The 17,629-nt window shown below is 40.8% G+C and overlaps 1 protein-coding gene across 1 annotated transcript; it reads right to left on the bottom strand.

The window, feature by feature from the left end:
* Positions 1 to 705: 705 nt before the first annotated feature.
* LOC101953045 (GTP cyclohydrolase 1-like) lies at positions 706 to 16,669 on the bottom strand. The gene is made up of 6 exons (XM_005296126.5): positions 15,940 to 16,669; positions 13,343 to 13,452; positions 8,438 to 8,493; positions 6,867 to 6,898; positions 5,955 to 6,039; positions 706 to 4,685 (listed from the first exon to the last, which is right to left on the bottom strand). The coding sequence occupies exons 1-6, from the start codon at positions 16,247 to 16,249 to the stop codon at positions 4,559 to 4,561; spliced, it is 720 nt and encodes a 239-aa protein (XP_005296183.2). The 5' UTR covers positions 16,250 to 16,669; the 3' UTR covers positions 706 to 4,558.
* Positions 16,670 to 17,629: the final 960 nt, after the last annotated feature.

The raw sequence follows: 17,629 nt of genomic DNA on the forward strand, positions 1-17,629 counted from the left end.
GAGGGTGTCCCATTTTCTCCCTGGGAGATATGGTCACCCTGCAGCTTCCAGCTGCTGTGGGCAGAAGGGGAACCCCACAGCTCCCAGCCACCACGGTGGCAGGGGAAACCATGGAGCTGCAGCAGCAAAAATCACAGAAGATCATGGCTTCCTTGAATTTTTGTTCATTGCCCGTGACTTTTACTAAAAATCACCATGACAAAAATCTTAGCCTTATAGTACTCCACTTTGCTTCTTTTAATCAAATCCAAATTTTTCATTATCACTGCTTTCTCAGCAGCTGGGTGAGAAACACGTGTTAACACTGGGCTTTGACTAAAGACAGTGATAGCTGCATAGAAAAGAAGTAGACAACTCAGCATTATGGTAGATGTAGTGTATATTAATCTTTTTTAAAAATGTTACATACGTTATAAAATTGAGAACATTTTTTGGCTATTGAGCTCAGGTTAAAAACCAAAACCAAACATACTAATGTTATAAAGTACATAAAATCATTTAAAAACCCCTGTGTTAGTTACCCACTTCATTTTGATCTCTAGAAAGATTAGATGAAGGTGATGGCCTTCAAAACCATGGAATTGGGGGCCGGTGTATTTAAAGGGGGGGGTAATCATTAGGCTTCTGTATTTATGAAAATATTTAGAAAGTATCAGATCATTTGAAATGTATACCCCCAATACTGCAGGATCATTTGGATCTGAATTTATGGGTTACCCATATTTTAGCATAAATACCACACACTGCTGGATTTGAGGTGTTTGCTGTTTTTTTTTTTCTTTTTAATTTCCATCCTACATTACCATGTGCGCTAGCTGTATTTTGTTTCCTATTTTTCTGTTCTATTTGTAACGTAAAATCAGGGCTCAAATTGAGGGAGTAGAGCATAACAACAGTAACACTCAGCACTGACTATTTTCATCTTCAGAGCACTGCAAACATTAATTTATCCTCACAACACCACTGCAAGGTAGCATTCAATCCATTTTACAGAAAGGGAACCTGAGGCACAGTGACTTGTCCAAGGCTACAAAGGAAGTTAGCATCCTCCTTTGGGATTAAAACTCATGGAAAATTCATGGCTCCTAGACTGCTAGATAAACACGTCTCTGCTTTCTGTTAATGCAAAATAACTAGGGCCATCAAACTATTTTTAAAAAATCATGATTAATCACGAGATTTAAAAAATTGCAATTAATCGCAGTTTTAATCGCACCGTTAAACAATAGAATACCATTTATTTAAATAAATTTGGATATTTTCAAATATATTGATTTCAATTACTAAACAGAATAAAGTGTATAGTGCTCACCTTTTTATTACAAATATTTGCACTGTAAAAAAGAAACAAAAGCAATCATTTTTCAATTCACCTTTTACAAGTACTGTAGTGCAATTTTTTTATCATGGAAGTGCATTACTGGGTGGAAAATTACAAGTAGGACCCCGTAAATGTAAACAAACTTGTTTGTCTTAGTGATTGGCTGAACAAGAAGTAGGACTGCGTGGACTTTGTTTTATTTTTGAATGCAGTTATGTAACACAAATGTAGAATTGTTTTTAAGTTGCACTTCCATGATAAAGAGATTGCACTACAGTACTTGTATGAGGAATTGAAAAATGATTTCTTTTGTTTATCATTATTACAGTGCAAATATTTAATCAAAAATAACAGTGAGCACTGTACACTTTGTATTCTGTTGTACTTGAAATCAATATATTTGAAAATGTAGAAAAACATCCAAAAATATTTATAATAATTTGAAATTGATATTTTATTGTTTAACAGTGCAATTAATCACAATTAATTTTTAATTGAGTTAATTTGTTCTGAGTTAAATCGCTAGAGTTAACGGTGATTGACAGCCCTAAAAATAACAAGTCTGATATGTGAGAATAGAGAGAGTAGATGGAGGAGATCATATCTCTTACTGGACCATCTTCTGTTGGTGAGAGAGGCAAGATTTCGAGCTTGCACAGTTCTGCCCAGACCTGAAGAAAAACTCTGTGTAAGCTCAAAAGCTTGTCTCTCTCACCAACAGAAGATGGTCCAGTAAAAGATATGGCCTCCCCACCTTGTCTCGCTAACTTCCTGATCCAACACAGCTACAACGACATGTGAGAATAGGACACATAAGAAGAGTTTGCCCCAACAATCCCCATGTAACAAAGCAAAAGGCTAATAAAATATACCTAAAATATAACTATGTGCCAAAAGATTTTTTAAAAATGCATTAATGCAATTTCCACAAAACATTCGTATATATGTTTTAGCACCACTATTGAACACTAAGTTATGCAGCTCTTATTGATATAACACCTTCTTCTCTAAGACTGTTCAACATTTACTTTTGAATAGAGTGAGCTGCAAAATGTTTGTCTCTATTGAACATTTCATTTATAAAACCAATACTTATCCGTCTAATTTACTGCTCACATTTACTCAGACACATACTGCTTTTAATGCACATTCCCAAGCTGATTTGGCATGAGGATAGTATGATATCATTACAGTACATTTAGGATATACACAGATGTATCTCAAAATACATTTGCTTGAAAAATACAGTATCTGTAGGGCCCTTTTTGGTTTTTATTTTATTTAATTTTTTCCGGGAATTTATCGGTCTTTTACTACAACAACAAAAACAGATGAAAATTGGTGCAAAAAACCTTATTTTTTTCTGGGTAAATATCAGGGTTTATTTTGATGGATATTCATTTTCTTCCCATTTTAGTGTGTCAAATTTTTAAACTTATCTGCTAACAGCTTGAAATGTTTGGGGTGGACATGAGATTCATCAGTATGTTCACATGCACATGCACTTCAGAGCTTGCATGCGTGCCTGTTTGTTTATTGTGTGTATCTTCTAAACTAATACATAGCCTTACTTCAACAGGCAACTTTACATATACATACAGACTAATGTATTATCGTAATACATATATCTCATGCAATGGATTGTATTTTCCTAATAAAACCAGGGTTGGTTTTTTATATATAATATAATACTATATTATATAAATAATTTGAATGATACAAAAGTAGGGTGAAAATCAGAAAACAAATACTTGCTGTAAAACCTGGGATTTTTTTGGTAAAAATCTGCTTAAACTGAAAACGAAGGGGCTTAAGTGTCTGTAAAATGATATTATTCCAACACTGAAAAGTAGATATTAAAAATCAAGCACCAGTCTGATGGGAGACAAAGCATTTAAAGAAAACAAGCCTTTATTTAAAACTCTGTTATGGCCATATTCTGCTAACCCTACTCAGGTTGAGTAGTAATGCCTCACTCCACGAGTGGTCCCATTGAAATGAAAGGAACTAACTGCACAGTAAGGGTAGCAGAAAATGGCCCTCTAGTGTTCTATATTTATGATCTCCAGGAGCTACATCTTTGTTCTGACTGGTTTAAGTAATGCTATGAGGCTTACTATCAAAACAAATGTCAGTTCCATTGCAGGGTTAATAACAAGCCTTTATAAGAATTCAGCTCTCCAGCATTATACATACACTGCAGTTTAAAAAGAGCTGATCTTTTATCCGTGCATGGGGATCTGAAAAACTACTCAATCCCAGAGACAATTCTTGACTCAGATTATGGTATCAAAAATTGTATCATGACCTTAAGGAACAATCCTAGTACCATATCATCTCCTGCTTTTTCTTCAGAAGGGATCAAAGCAAGGTTTAGAGTGAGCTGAACTGGGACTTAGCCATAAACAACAGATCTTTGTGGTGGGTGAGAGGTATTGGGATATTATGCAGCACTAATGGGTCACTAAGATCTAATGAAACACTATTGTGTGGCACATCCATGGGTACTGTCTGCCTCCCATTCATATCCCTAATGGTGGCTGTGGGGATCAGCCAGGCCTTGGGCTCTCTACTACTCCATGCTACACCCAGCTGGCTATGGCCCCCAAAGGCCATTCACCAGATAGGAGTTGGTGAGCACAGTGGTCGTGCCCCTTCCCATCTGGCAATACTTCTGGCCACAAGGGTAGGGCGCATGAGAGAAGAGGATAGTGTAGGATCAGATTACAACAGTTCCATGCCTCCCAGACATCCCCTTACACCAGATGAATCCCCAGTTGGGGAGATCTGCTGGCTTTCTGCCCCCTTTGTCTAATACAAGGAACACAAAGGGGCTGAAGATTGAGTCATAAAGGCCACAGGATTTTGGTGCTTAATTTCACCTTCCTGTGGCGGCTTGTTTTTTGTTTGTTTGTTTGGGTTTTTTTTTTTTTTTTTTTTTTTTGAGGGGGTGGTGGCTTGTTTTAGCTCCCATCTAGCAACACCTTTCCATAGCACTCTACGGTTAGCACTGGGAAACAGCTAATCTCTTTTCAGTTCAGTAATTGTGATTTAGGCACATTAATTCTCTCCCACATATTTTATGACATTACAAGGCATTAGTGAGAACCAAGCTGTCACACAGCTATTTCTAAACACAGACTCTACAAACAGTCCTGCATCACACACAGTAATTAGTTTCTGGCAATTGGTTTTACTGTTAGAGCCAACAAACAGTGAGTGGGAAGCTGTTTCCATTTAATTCTTGATCAGTGTAAGAAATTCCTCTCTGGTTTTTGGATCTTCTCGCAAGACTCCGAGCATGGTGCTGGTGACAGTCCTGCTGTTCATTTTCTGAACCCCTCGCATAACCATGCACATGTGCCTACAAGGTAATTAGTTAAATAGCCAACCTTAGTTCAATATGTTAATAACCAGCACACTGGGATAACTGGATCTAATTACCATTATGATAATCAGCAATACACTGTGTGACAAGTAGTGGCTTTGATTAATTAAAGCATGTCCAAATATTATTGGGAGCCACCAGTTCACTCAGAACTATTGATAGGAGAATCATTCTTGAATTCTATTTTCTTTAAATGTTGTAGTATTTCAAAACAACAGTTAGTGAGGGGGGGTTGTTTGCTTACAACCATACTTAGTGACTGAAGTTGAAATAAATGATTAAATATTGACCGGAAGCTTAATCAGATCGTGTTTGAACTATTCTGTCTACGTTCACCAATTTTGCCCTGCAGAACAGCACAAACCAGGCCAATAAAGGTCTGTGTACCCTGTAATTAAACACCCATGGCCAGCCTGTGTGAACTGACTCAGACTCATGGGACTAGGGCTACGGGGCTCTAAAATTGCAGTGTAGATGTTCAGGCTTGGGGACCCCATGAGGAGGGAGGGTCCCAGAGCTTGTGCTCCAGTCCAAGCCGAAATGTCTACTCTGCCATTAAACAGCCCCTTAGCTCAAGCCCCTCAAGCCTGAGTCAGCTGACATGGGCCAGTCACAGGTGTTTAACTGCAGGGTAGACATAGCCTAAATGTATTGGTGCCAGATGTGACTGGTCCACATGTTAGAATACACTTGGACAATTTTTGGGGTAAGCCTGAAAAAACTACCAAGACTTGTACCAATTTGAGCACACAAAGTGACACACAGTGGAATATGTGCCAAAATCTCTATACCCTACTTTTATACCCTAAATTGTCACTTCAATCTAAGTTACCCATACATACCCTGCAGCATTTGTTGGAGTGTGTGAGAAAGGATGATGTTGACAGAGGTCACCATTTCTGATCAGCTAGTATCTGAAGTACTGTAATATTTCTCTATACTTAGAAGTTATCTATCCAGGTACTTAAATGGCCCCATCATCGTGGCATCTGAATACCTCACAGTTATTAGTGAAGGCATCCTGATGTGCCCAGTGAAGAGCAGTGATATCAGGATCCTCATTTTACAGATGGGGAACTGAGCTAGAGAGATTAAATGACTTGTCTAAGGTCCTACAGGAAGTCTGTGGTAGGAACTGAAACGCAACTCTCTCAAGTCTGTTTAGGTAACAATGACATTTCAGATAGTGTGGTAACTGTTCTTAGAGGTTGACTTTAATGGGACTAACACTAATGAATTACTTACGATGCTTCTACAATCACAGCCACTCCGGCAGGTTTCAGAGCCTCAGTAATTGCCAAAGCGATCTGTCTGGTAAGTCGCTCTTGAACTGGAAAGAGAACAGTATGATTTTTCTATATGTAATTGCCACTCTTGGTACTCCTTGCAAACTCTTAAAGAAAATACATTCCTAATGTGCTCTAAATACAGTCCATCAAATTCTCCCACTAGCTAACTAAAATAAAATGAGCCCCTGTGCTAGAAATGGTTTTTTTAAATTATTTTTTCAATGTGAATTTAGTGCTTGTAAAAAGTGCTGGAATGACAACTTTGGAGCCCTGAAATCTGTTCTTTATCCAGTGAGCAAATATTTATCCACCTTGATTGCCCGCAGGATTTTTAATAGTTAACAAAACCGCCCTCACTCCCTGTGAAATACATTATCCAAAGTCAGTTTTCCGCACACTGCAGAGACTGCTGTCCTCCTTGGCTACTTATCAGAGGTGGCCTATGCACCGAGTACACTTCCTCATTCTTTCAGAAAAAGGGCCCCCAACACATTTCTTATTTCATATGCATAACTTCCCCATTATACCGGCCCAGCTGTTGAATTGTAAATACCAAGGTTCTGGACTTAGGAATAGACGCCTCAAGCTTCCAATAAAGTCAATATACTGTTGACGTGTAGGATCAGGCTGCTTTAGTTTGATGTTTTCTGCTTGGTCCCTTGACAGCTTTAACAAATATGCCTCACTGATTATGGTCCCAGTTCAGGAGAGTACTTAGGTCTATGTCTTACTTTAAATACGTTTACTTCAACAGAACTAGTGCCATAATTAAAATTAGGCATACACTTAAGTACTTTCTTCAGTTGGGCATCATCTAGCTGAAATATAGTTCAGCAGAACAGAGAGATATTGTAGAAAGGATACACACCTTGCAGTCTTCGACTAAAGATTTCAACAATTCTGGGGGGGGAAAATGTAAGAATAATAAATATTTCCTCCTGATTTAAACACAATTTCAGTTGAGCTTAATAGACTTTCTGGGTATCACAGGTGTTAAAGTAGGATGTTATCTTGGCTATTTAGAAGGCTAAATATAATGTAGTATAAGTGATTTTACATTACAGTATGTAATGTGATTTACATATAGCTGATATTCAGTCCATTTTATAATACCTTATATATTGAGTATTAATATATTCTACTTTGTACCACTTATTTTAACCAAAGTACCTTATATATGGATTTAGAATCCCTTATAGAAAGCATTTTTTTTTAAATTAAGTACTGCCTCAAAAAGATCTTATTTAATCACATTATAATCTATTTTCAATCTGTGGATTATCAGCCTTTGTGTCACATTTGTAAAGCAGCCTCTGATCGATCATTAACATGCTGGTGCTCAGAATGCAGAAGACACGATCATAGATTATAACAGGGCTACTACTAGACACTTAATTATAGTCTGCCTATTGACATCAGAACTTTTAAGATGTATAGGCCGTCAACTTTTACTTAACAAACTCAGCCTGTTAAGTAGAAAAGTGAATTTCATTTATAAAAAAATGTTCCTATACAAAAAGAGGCAGATATCTGAAAAATGCAGGCAACCCTGATATATAAAACAAATAAATTAAACCCAAAAGCTAAGGCAGCACCACTTGCAGCAGCTGCCAATAAACACAAAACTGCCAGCCATTGGTTCTTAGCTGAACTATTCACACAAATCCTTAGCCACGGTTAAGCCCTTCCTTCCTGAGAAGCAATGCCGAAGCACTGCAGCATGCCCACAAGGCTGTTTCAGTCCCAAGTGGAGAGGCAGTGCCAAAACTGACAGCCCCTCAAAGAGAACGTTCTCCCACTAGCCCCCTTCTATTAGCAGTGATGAGGAGTGCTCTGTATGCACAGATTGCGGGGTCTCAGTGGTTGGGGGGCATTACAAATTCAGCACAATTGTGGGATAAAAGGCTTATATCAGCCACAAACGCTTATGCAGTTTCTCTTATGGTAAGTTATCCTTAAAAATCACAGTGAGGAAATCCAAATTTTCTATTGAGAAGGGTCCTTCTCAGCTCACCTTCATAATCCTGGTTACTGGCTTACATGAACAGTGGAAAATCCTGCCCCCTGGAGTGAGAGGGGACCCCACACCACTGTGAAAGGGCGATCAGAATGCCATACAGGAGTTCCACATCCCTCTGCACGCTTCAGCAGCTCCACAGTAGACTCCATGCACTCCAGTGTACAGGGCAAGTGGGAACAGGGGATCTGCTACTGCAGAGCCACCAGCCCAAAGGAACACCAGGGCTTACTGCAGCCCTAAAGCTTCAGTAGTGCCTCTGGAGCAAAAACCTTTGTTGCTATCATACATCTCAGGGGAAGTATTCCTGTCTCTTTCTCTCTGCAGAGCATCCCAGTACATGGCATCCTCACTTGGGCTGTGCACTGAGAACAGGATTTGGCCCTTACACCTTCACTATAGCATTGCATAGATGCACTTACCTTGCAAGCTTGCTTAGTCCAACCACTTTCTTTACAGGTAAGTATCCAATATGTACCTGCAAATATGAACAGGAGTCTAAGTGCTGAATGATTACTACACACCTGATTGTGCAGGAAAGTTGAAGGTCTGAATAAACTCAGGGCTCTGAGGTGCCATGTACAATGCACAGTCATGACTGTGTCTGTGAGGAGCCCTAGCCTAGTCAATGGGTCTCCACATTCATAGCAGTCTGCCCACTCCAGTGGAAATTGCAGGATCAGGGCTCCCAGAACCTAAACCTGCCCATTTCAGGCCTGATCTTTCCTCTAGTGATGTCAATGGGAGTTTCAGTGCTGCTTTTAATGGAAGCAGGACTGGATCCTTAATGCAGACAAAGTGCCCTGTGATGTCAGACCTGCACCATGTAGTAGATGGAAAAGGTGCATCTGTATAGATCATTGGCTCTCAAACTTTTTTACCGGTGACCCCTTTCACATAGCAAGCCTCTGAGTGTGACCCCCCTTATAAGTTAAAACACTTTTTATATATTTAACACCATTATAAATGCTGGAGGCAAAGTGGGGTTTGGGGTTGAGGTTGACAGCTTGCGACCCCCCCATGTAATAACCTCGCAACCCCCTGAGGGGTCCCAACCCCCAGTTTGAGAACCCCTGGTTTAGATGCTGTGTAGCTTATGGGCATATGTAGAACAAGTAGATTTATTGGTAAGGAAGAAGACAGTCGTTCATGTTGTTGTACATTCCAAACAGTTTGAGCTCTCAAGAATTATCAGTCTTCATGGAAAAAGTGTCAGAGAGAGGCATGAGAAGGGAAAGCAGCAAGTAGGAGAGGAGGTTTATTGAGAGAGAGTGAAACCAGAGAAAGGAAAGAAGGAGATTGTTACAGGAAAAAAAGCAATGTGGAAGGGAGGGAGATGGAGCTGGGAAGAGGCAGGAGTAAGATACATGGAACTATTTATTTATTTAATTTCATTCTAGCAGGCCCCTGCATTGGGAGCTTTGGTTGTACAATGATTGCACTCAGCATCCCAAACTGGCAATCACTTTTAAGGAGTTTAAGTTGTGTTTGGAAGAGACTTCAGGAAAAATTTCCCTGTGTATACTCAGACAAGCTTAATCCCATATATCTATGCAGGCAATGCCCCCCCTCACAAATCAGCTTCAGTGGATATTTAATGTGTAAGGGGCAGGAATCCTAGTTTTCCATGATTAAAAAATCCAAAATTCTCCAATTTAAAAAAAAAAAAAAAAATCTGTTTTTCCACAATTAAAATGAAATGCTGCACTTTAGTTTCCCTAGCTACAATATATATAGGTACCAGCTGAACACAATGTTTTACTGATATATTTACAATTTTAAAGCAAGTTCCAAGCCTACCAGCGCCATCAATCATAATAAAATCATCCAGTCATAGTATATTGTTTCTTTATTGTTGTTGATGGCCCTGCTGTTTTAACCTCTTCTTTTCATTGTTTGTTTAGTGCTTTCCATGTGTTCTACAATTGTCTGCCTTTGAACATAATCTACAGCCTTGCTGCATACAGTACAGAACAGCACCTCACCACGAACGTGAAATTTGTCCTTGCCAAACTTAGTGATATGGGCTTTAGGGATGATTTTTAAAGCTTTTTGGCATTTTTTCATACGTTTAATTACTCACAGCTGGAGGCTGAAGTGAACTCAATAATAATGGGGGATTTCAACTATCCCCATATTGATTAGGTACATGTCACCTCAGGATGGGATGCAGAGATAAAGTTTCTTGACACCTTAAATGACTGCTTCTTGGAGCAGCTAATCCTGGAACCTACGAGAGGAGAGGAAATTCTTGATTTAGTCCCAAGTAGAGCTCAGCAGCTGGTCCAAAAGGTGAATATAGCTAGACTTCCTGGTAATGGGATCATAATAAAATTAAATTTAACATCCCCATGGTGGGGAAAAATAGAAATGAAAAGGTACAATGCCAAATGTGAAATCCCTGCAAGCTGCATGGAAACTTTTTAAAGACACCATAATAGAGGCTCAACTTAAATGTATACTCCAAATTAAAAAAAACATAGTAAGAGAACCAAAAGTACCACTGTGGCTAAAAAACAAAAGTAAAAGAAGCGGTGAGAGACAAAAAGGCATCCTTTAAAAAGTGGAAGTTAAATCCTAGTGAGGAAAATAGAAAGGAGCATACACTGGCAAATGAAGTATAAAAATATAATGAGGACGGCCAAAAAAGAATTTGAAGAACAGCTAGCCAAAGACTCAAGAAGTAATAGAAATTTTTTTGTTAATTACATCAGAAGCAGGAAACCTGCTAAACACCCAGTGGGGCCACTGGACGATCAAGATGCTAAAGGAACATTCAAGGATGATCAGGCCGTTGCAGAGAAACTAAATGACTTCTTTGCATCAGTCTTCACGGCTGAGGATGTGAGGGAGATTCCCTAACCTGAGCCATTCTTTTTAGGTGACAAATCTGAGGAACTATCCCAGATTGAGGTGTCATTAGAGGAAGTTTTGGAACAAACTGATAAACTAAACAGTAACAGGCAACAAAGAGTCCTGTGGCACCTTATAGACTAACAGATATATTGGAGCATAAGCTTTCGTGGGTGAATACCCACTTCGTCAGACGCATGACAGTAAACAGTAATAAGTCACCAGGACCAGATGGTATTCACCCAAGAATTCGGAAGGAACTCAAATGTGAAATTGCAGAACTACTAACTGTAGTCTGTAACCTATCATTTAAATCAGCTTCTGTACCAAATGACTGGAGGATAGCTAATGTGATGCCAATTTTTAAAAAGGGCTCCAGAGGTGATCCCTGCAATTGCAGACCAGTAAGCCTGACTTCGGTGCTGGGCAAACTGGTTGAAACTATAGTAAAGAATAAAATTGCCATAGAGACATAGATTAACATAATTCATTGAGGAAGAGTCAACATGGTTTTTGTAAAGAGAAATAATGCCTCACCAATCTACTAGAATTCTTTGCGTGTTGACCCCCTCATGTGGGCAAAGAGCATCCAGTGGACATAGTGTACTTAGATTTTCAGAAAGCCTTTGACAAGGTCCCTCACCAAAGGCTCTTGAGCAAAGTAAGTGGTCATGGGATAAAAGGGAAGGTCCTCTTATGGATTGGTAACTGGTTAAAAGATAGGAGACAAATGGTAGGAATAAATGGTCAGTTTTCAGAATGGAGAGAGGTAAATAGTACTGTCCCTCAGGGATCTGTACTGGGACAAATACTATTCAACATATTCATAAATGATCTGGAAAAAGGGGATAAACAGTGAAGTGGCAAAATTTGCAGCTGATATAAAACTATTCACGATAGTTAAGTCCCAGGCAGACTGCAAAGAGCTACAAAACGATCTCTCAAAACTAGGTGACTGGGCAAGAAAATGGCAGATGAAATTCAATGTTGATAAATGCAAAGTAATGCACATTGGAAAAGATAATCCCAGATTATATATATGTATATAAAATGAGGGGGTCTAAATTAGCTGTTACAACTCAAGAAAGATCTTGGAATCATTGTGGATAGTTCTCTGAGAACATCCACTCAATGTGCAGCAACAGTCAAAAAAGCAAACAAAATGTTGGGAATCATTAAGAAAAGGATAGATAATAAGACAGAAAATATCATATTGCCTCTATATAAATCCATGGTACTCCCACATTTTGAATACTGCATGCAGATGTGGTCGCCCTATCTCAAAAAAGATACATTGGAATTGGAAAAGGTTCAGAAAAGGGGCAACAAAAATAATTAGGAGTATGGAATGTCTTCCATATGAGGAGAGATCAATAAGACTGGTACTTTTCACCTTGGAAAAGAGACGACGGGGGTGGGGGTGTGTGAATATAATAGAGGTCTATAAAATCATGACTGGTGTAGAGAAAGTAAATAAAGAAGTGTTAGTTACTCCTTCTCATAACACAAGAACTAGGGGTCACCAAATTAAATTAACAGGCAGCAGGAAGGAAGTATTTTTTCACACAACTCTCAGTAAACCTGTTGTGAAGGCCAAGACTACAATAGGGTTAAAAAAAAAAAAAAAAAGGAACTAGGTAAGTTCAGGGAGGATAGGTCCATCAATGGCTATTAGCCAGGATGGGAAGGCCTGGTGTCCCTTGCCTGTTTGCCAAAAGCTGGGAATGGGCAACGGGATGGATCACTTGATTATCTGTTCTGTTCATTCCCTCTGGGGCACCTGGAATTGGCCACAGTCAGAAGACAGAATAGTGGGCTAAATTGACCTTTGGTCTGACCCAGTATGGCCATTCTTATGTTAAATTTGAGATGCATTAAAATATGAACCCCTTTATGCCGCTGAGTAACTTATATGCGCCAGAAGCAGTTTATTGGAGATGTTTAGCTATGTAGATTTAAAATGCATTCAAAAATCAACCACAAGAGGGGCAGGTTACGTGCACTGAAAAAGTGAAACTGCTACTTTCAGTAAAATTTTGTTAATAGTTAATACATTTTTAGTTTTCCACAAAATGTAAAAACTAAAGATTCTCTGTAAAAATGCATATTCCATGTTTTTCTGCAACAAATGGATTTCTAGGATCCCTGCTAAGGAGCCTCTCCAAGGGTAATCAATTTCCTATGACCATATTGTAGAAAATATGGCTCTTCTTTCCTGACGCTAATATGCTTCATACTGCAGATGCAGTTAGTCCACAAAATAAATCCTCTACTTATCACCTCAAAATGCCCACATCATAGTTGGCATGTTTTAAAACTCTTCCTAAGAATGACTATTCTGGATTCTACAGGACTACACTGGCTATGAGCAACAACCCACACCTTTTCAAAACACATTTTATTTCCCTTTATTCAGTAGAACACCCAAGACCTCTGAATGACAAAAATTTGCTATAAGCCAGATGGATAACTACCTTGCCAAAGAAGGGTACCAAGTGGTGCTCACAAAGGGAAAACATATCAATATCCTTAACGATCACCATTTCATTATGGTCTTCATCAAAGATTGCATCATTGAGTATATCTGAAAGGACAAGATGAGCAGTTAATGAAAGATTCTACACAGGATTCTATCCTAAATAGCGTTATGCATGTACTGCAATTGATACATACTTTCCTAAGCACAAAACAAAATCTGATGTGAGAGAGAAAAGCACAACCCCAAACCTTTTAAAAATAGTTTTAATATGGACATATTCTTAGCTGAAATGCAATGGTTGTATAGAACTGAAAGCATATTTTAGAAAATCAGTTCTAAGTACAGGTGGAATCCTACACTCAACTCGCACACCCCATCTTACATGCATATAAGTAACTTTATACACAGGTGTCATCCAGTGGGCTTCAGCCCTGCCAAGCAGTGCTAAACTTCTTTTTATGCAGTTCTTACTTTTGGGGGCCTACTGAATGGTCCCAACTCCCAGTCACAGGTAGGGAGAAGGGAGCACTGATCACAGTGCATGCCTATAAATAGAAAGAGGACAGCACCCACTGTTTAGGTGTACATTAGCTTATTTCCTAATAAACTAGTATAGAATGTTATCTGTTTGGAGAAGATGAGTCCCTAGTACACAAATTCTTTATCAAATCTGTACTTCAGAAGCTGCAAAGCCTTATTTGTTTATGTTCATTTGAAAGAGAAAAGTCTAAACACTGAAGATGAGAAAAATTTGTCATCACAGAGACCAGCTCCTATTGTGGATACTAAGATACAGAATAGAGAACCAGAAAAATACAAAATGGGGGGAAATGTAACTAATATACATGTCAACAGTGGAAAAAGAAAAGTTTAGGATAAAAATCCCTGAAAGGTAAAACTGCAATTGATTCTTACTCCTGGATATAAGTGTTTGCATAACTTCACTTCTGCGAATAGTAACATTAAACTTATTTGCACACCCCCAAAAAATGTTTGCAGCCGCAGGGCCTCATTTTACAAAATTAAGGTAATAAAGATACTATTTAAGTTTAAATTTTATTGGTATACCTCCAGGAATAATTCATACACAACCATTGAGCCTGCTGCCACTTGCTGTCCCCCTCCCTCTTTTTTAACTGATGCTCAAGCTGAAATTCTTGTTTCTTTTTATTTGTATGGCAGTAGTGCAAAGGAGCCCCAGTCCTGGACCAGGACCCCGTTGTGCTAGGCGCGGTACAAACATAACACAAAATGGCAAATTAGTATTCTATGAGTAATATACCTGATTCTGCTCAGATTCATTTATTTGAAAATTACTTCCCCCTTCTTCCCCCCCGAATGCCACTTATACATATGAACACCATCCTGAAGCTGGAGAGTAAAATGGAGAAAATTCCCTGTTTTTAATTCCCACATTTCACTGATAGTATATTTCATACAGTCAAGTTTATGAGATTGGGAAGGGTTTTGAAGGTTTACAGAGGTGAAGGCTGTTAAATGCAAGAACTGAAACCCACAGAACACCTTCCAGGAATGTCAGGTTTCAGAGTAGCAGCCGTGTTAGTCTGTATCCGCATCCGAAGAAGTGGGCTGTAGTTCACGAAAGCTTATGCTCTAATAAATTTGTTAGTCTCTAAGGTGCCACAAGTACTCCTGTTCTTCTTTTTCCAGGAATGTGAGAATCTGCCCCCTTAATGAAGTGAAAAATGAAGTGTGATTATAGCACAAGCTTTGGAGCTTACACAGAGCTCTTCTTCAGGTCTGGGAAACTTATTCACAGTGTCAGCTAAATACAAGGTGGAAGAGATTGTTCAGGATAAGTAGTTTAAATGTATTTCAAGGGGCCAGTCAAGGTGAAGTGGTCCATTAACCCTCCAGTTGAGGGAAGCACCTGGGGGAGGAAGGGGTTATTAGTGGGTTACAGATTGCTGTAATAAGCCATAAATCCAGTGTCTCTAGTCCCTGACTTTTAGTGTCTAGCAGAGTTATGAATTTAAGCTACCAGGCTCCTTTTTTGAAAGTGTTGTGCAGGTTTTATTTGAGGATGAGGGATCAGATATAGACACACTGGATTTGTGGCTTATTACAACAACCTGTAACCCACTACTCTCCCCCCCCCCCCCAGCTGCCTTTTCCCCTCCCTTTCCCCCCCTATGACTGGCCACTTCACCTTGAATGATCCCTTGAAAGATGTGTTAACTTTTACCCTAACCACCTTCCTCTGTTCCACCTTGTGCTTAGCTCTGACCCACTGAGGCAGTTTCCCAGGCCTGAAGGAGCGCTTGGTGTAGATGAAAAACTGGTCTCTCTCACCATCAGCCCTGGGTCCAATTCAAGCTATACCCCCATCCTCCTTGTCTCTGGCAGAGGGGTGGAAGACAATGAAGCAGCAGCTGGGAGGAGAGGCTCCAGCTGAGGGACTTTGGTCTCCATGAACATGGAGGCAGAGACCAGGGGCGCTTGCACTTTCCCCTCCATAGAACCATAGAAGATCAGGGTTGGAAGAGACCTCAGGAGGTCATCTAGTCCAACCCCCACAACCTTCACAGGCAGGCGTCGGCAAAGCGCATCCCCGCGGCCAGCAGGACTCACCCTCGATGGTTTCTTGGTAGCCTTTCGTGAGAAACTGCATGGCTTTGGCAGCCCTCCTGGGTGTCTGGAGCAGCCCCTGCCTGGCAGGGTTCTCGCCCAGCCCCTCCAGGATGCTCAGGTAGGCGTCCTCCAAGGCAGGCAGCTCGGCGCCCTCGGCCGCCTCCTCCCGGCTGCGCTTCTCCGGGCGATACTGCACCAGGGCCCGGCGCATCTCGGCCGACAACAGCTCGCTGTAGCCATTGCAGCAGGGGCGCGGCATGTCCCCGCCGCGGGGGCGCGGCAGCTCCTCGCCGGCCGCTTGGCACGCCATGCTGCGGGGCAAGCCGCGGGGAGACACCGTGCTGTGCCTGGGGCTGCGGGCCTCTATTTATCCCCGCTGCCTCTCCACGGCTATTTCCCCCGCTCAGCAGGAGACGTCCTCGGGGCTGTCAGCTGGGCAGGCTCCTCTGAGCGGCCATTGTCCCCGGCTGCCCCTGTGCCCGGCGGGCAGAGCCCATCTGACCTGCCGGCAGTAATCAGAGGACACGGGTGCTCGTCACGCTCCACGCTCCTAATGCGCCTGCTTTCCAGGGCCCCAGGACCGTAACCCAGCCGTGAACTGGTACATATCCGCCCTGCTCCTTCCCTCCCGCTTGGGGGTGCTTTCCTGGGGCGCTTTCCTGGCCGAGGGGGCAGCAAAGCAGGAGAATAAAGCTGGTTCCTTATCCCCAGCTCCTGATTTGTGGTTCCCAGGTCCTTATTGCACGGTCCAAACTAGTTACAGTACATCAGCATGGGATCTTATACAATCACATTCCAGTGGTAAACATTTAAATGACGAGCCAATTCGGTATTCATTCAGTAATCAAGGAGTTGGGGTGTGTCTGACTGTAAGTATAATGTGTCATTCAGGTCACCCCAAGTGACCCCTTCCCCACAACCATCAGATTTTGCTGAAGGAGCTGGGACATGCTACTCCATGACCCAAAGCTTGGTTCCTGCACAATATGCTGCCCAGGGCTGCCCAGAGGAATCAGGGGGTCTGGGGCAAAGCAATTTCGGGGGAGCAGACATAAAAAAGGGCGCCACCCACTGCGGCGCTTGTACTTACCGGATGGCGCTCCGAGTCTTCCGCGGCAGTTCGGCGGCGGGTCCTTCACTCGTTCCGGGTCTTCGGCGGCACATATAATAGCCCCACCTCCTTTCCTTTTTAATTCCAAAATTCTATCATAGAAATGCCAGCCCTCAGTATGACCAAGTTTGTGGAAACGTACAAAATATGTATTGTATGTTATCCCAGCATCTTTGGATCTACAATGACACCACCTTTGTTTTAATAAACTCTACTGTTTATACAAATAATTTTGGTGACTTCTATTGAACTAATCAATATTTGAAACATTACGTTAAATATGAATGCTATATTCAAGTTACATGGAAAAGTGCTACAGAGAAGGCAGATAAAGTATTTTTCTGGGATAGAGGCATTTCATATTTGTCTGAATAGTCAGCAAATGGTATTTGAAAAAATTCCAGTCACTATTTTGAGATGCATCCACCAAAATGTACCTTGTTTCCTTTCAACTTACTATCATGCACAGAAATCGCTGATGGAAATAGCCACGGGTGAAATTTTTGAATTTTTCTATGATCAGACTTTACTGCAACTGGAATGAGTAAGATGCATGGCTCACCACTGATGAAATGACGT

Source organism: Chrysemys picta, chromosome 3 (assembly GCF_011386835.1).
Source record: "Chrysemys picta bellii isolate R12L10 chromosome 3, ASM1138683v2, whole genome shotgun sequence".
Classification (NCBI taxonomy): Eukaryota; Metazoa; Chordata; order Testudines; family Emydidae; genus Chrysemys; species Chrysemys picta.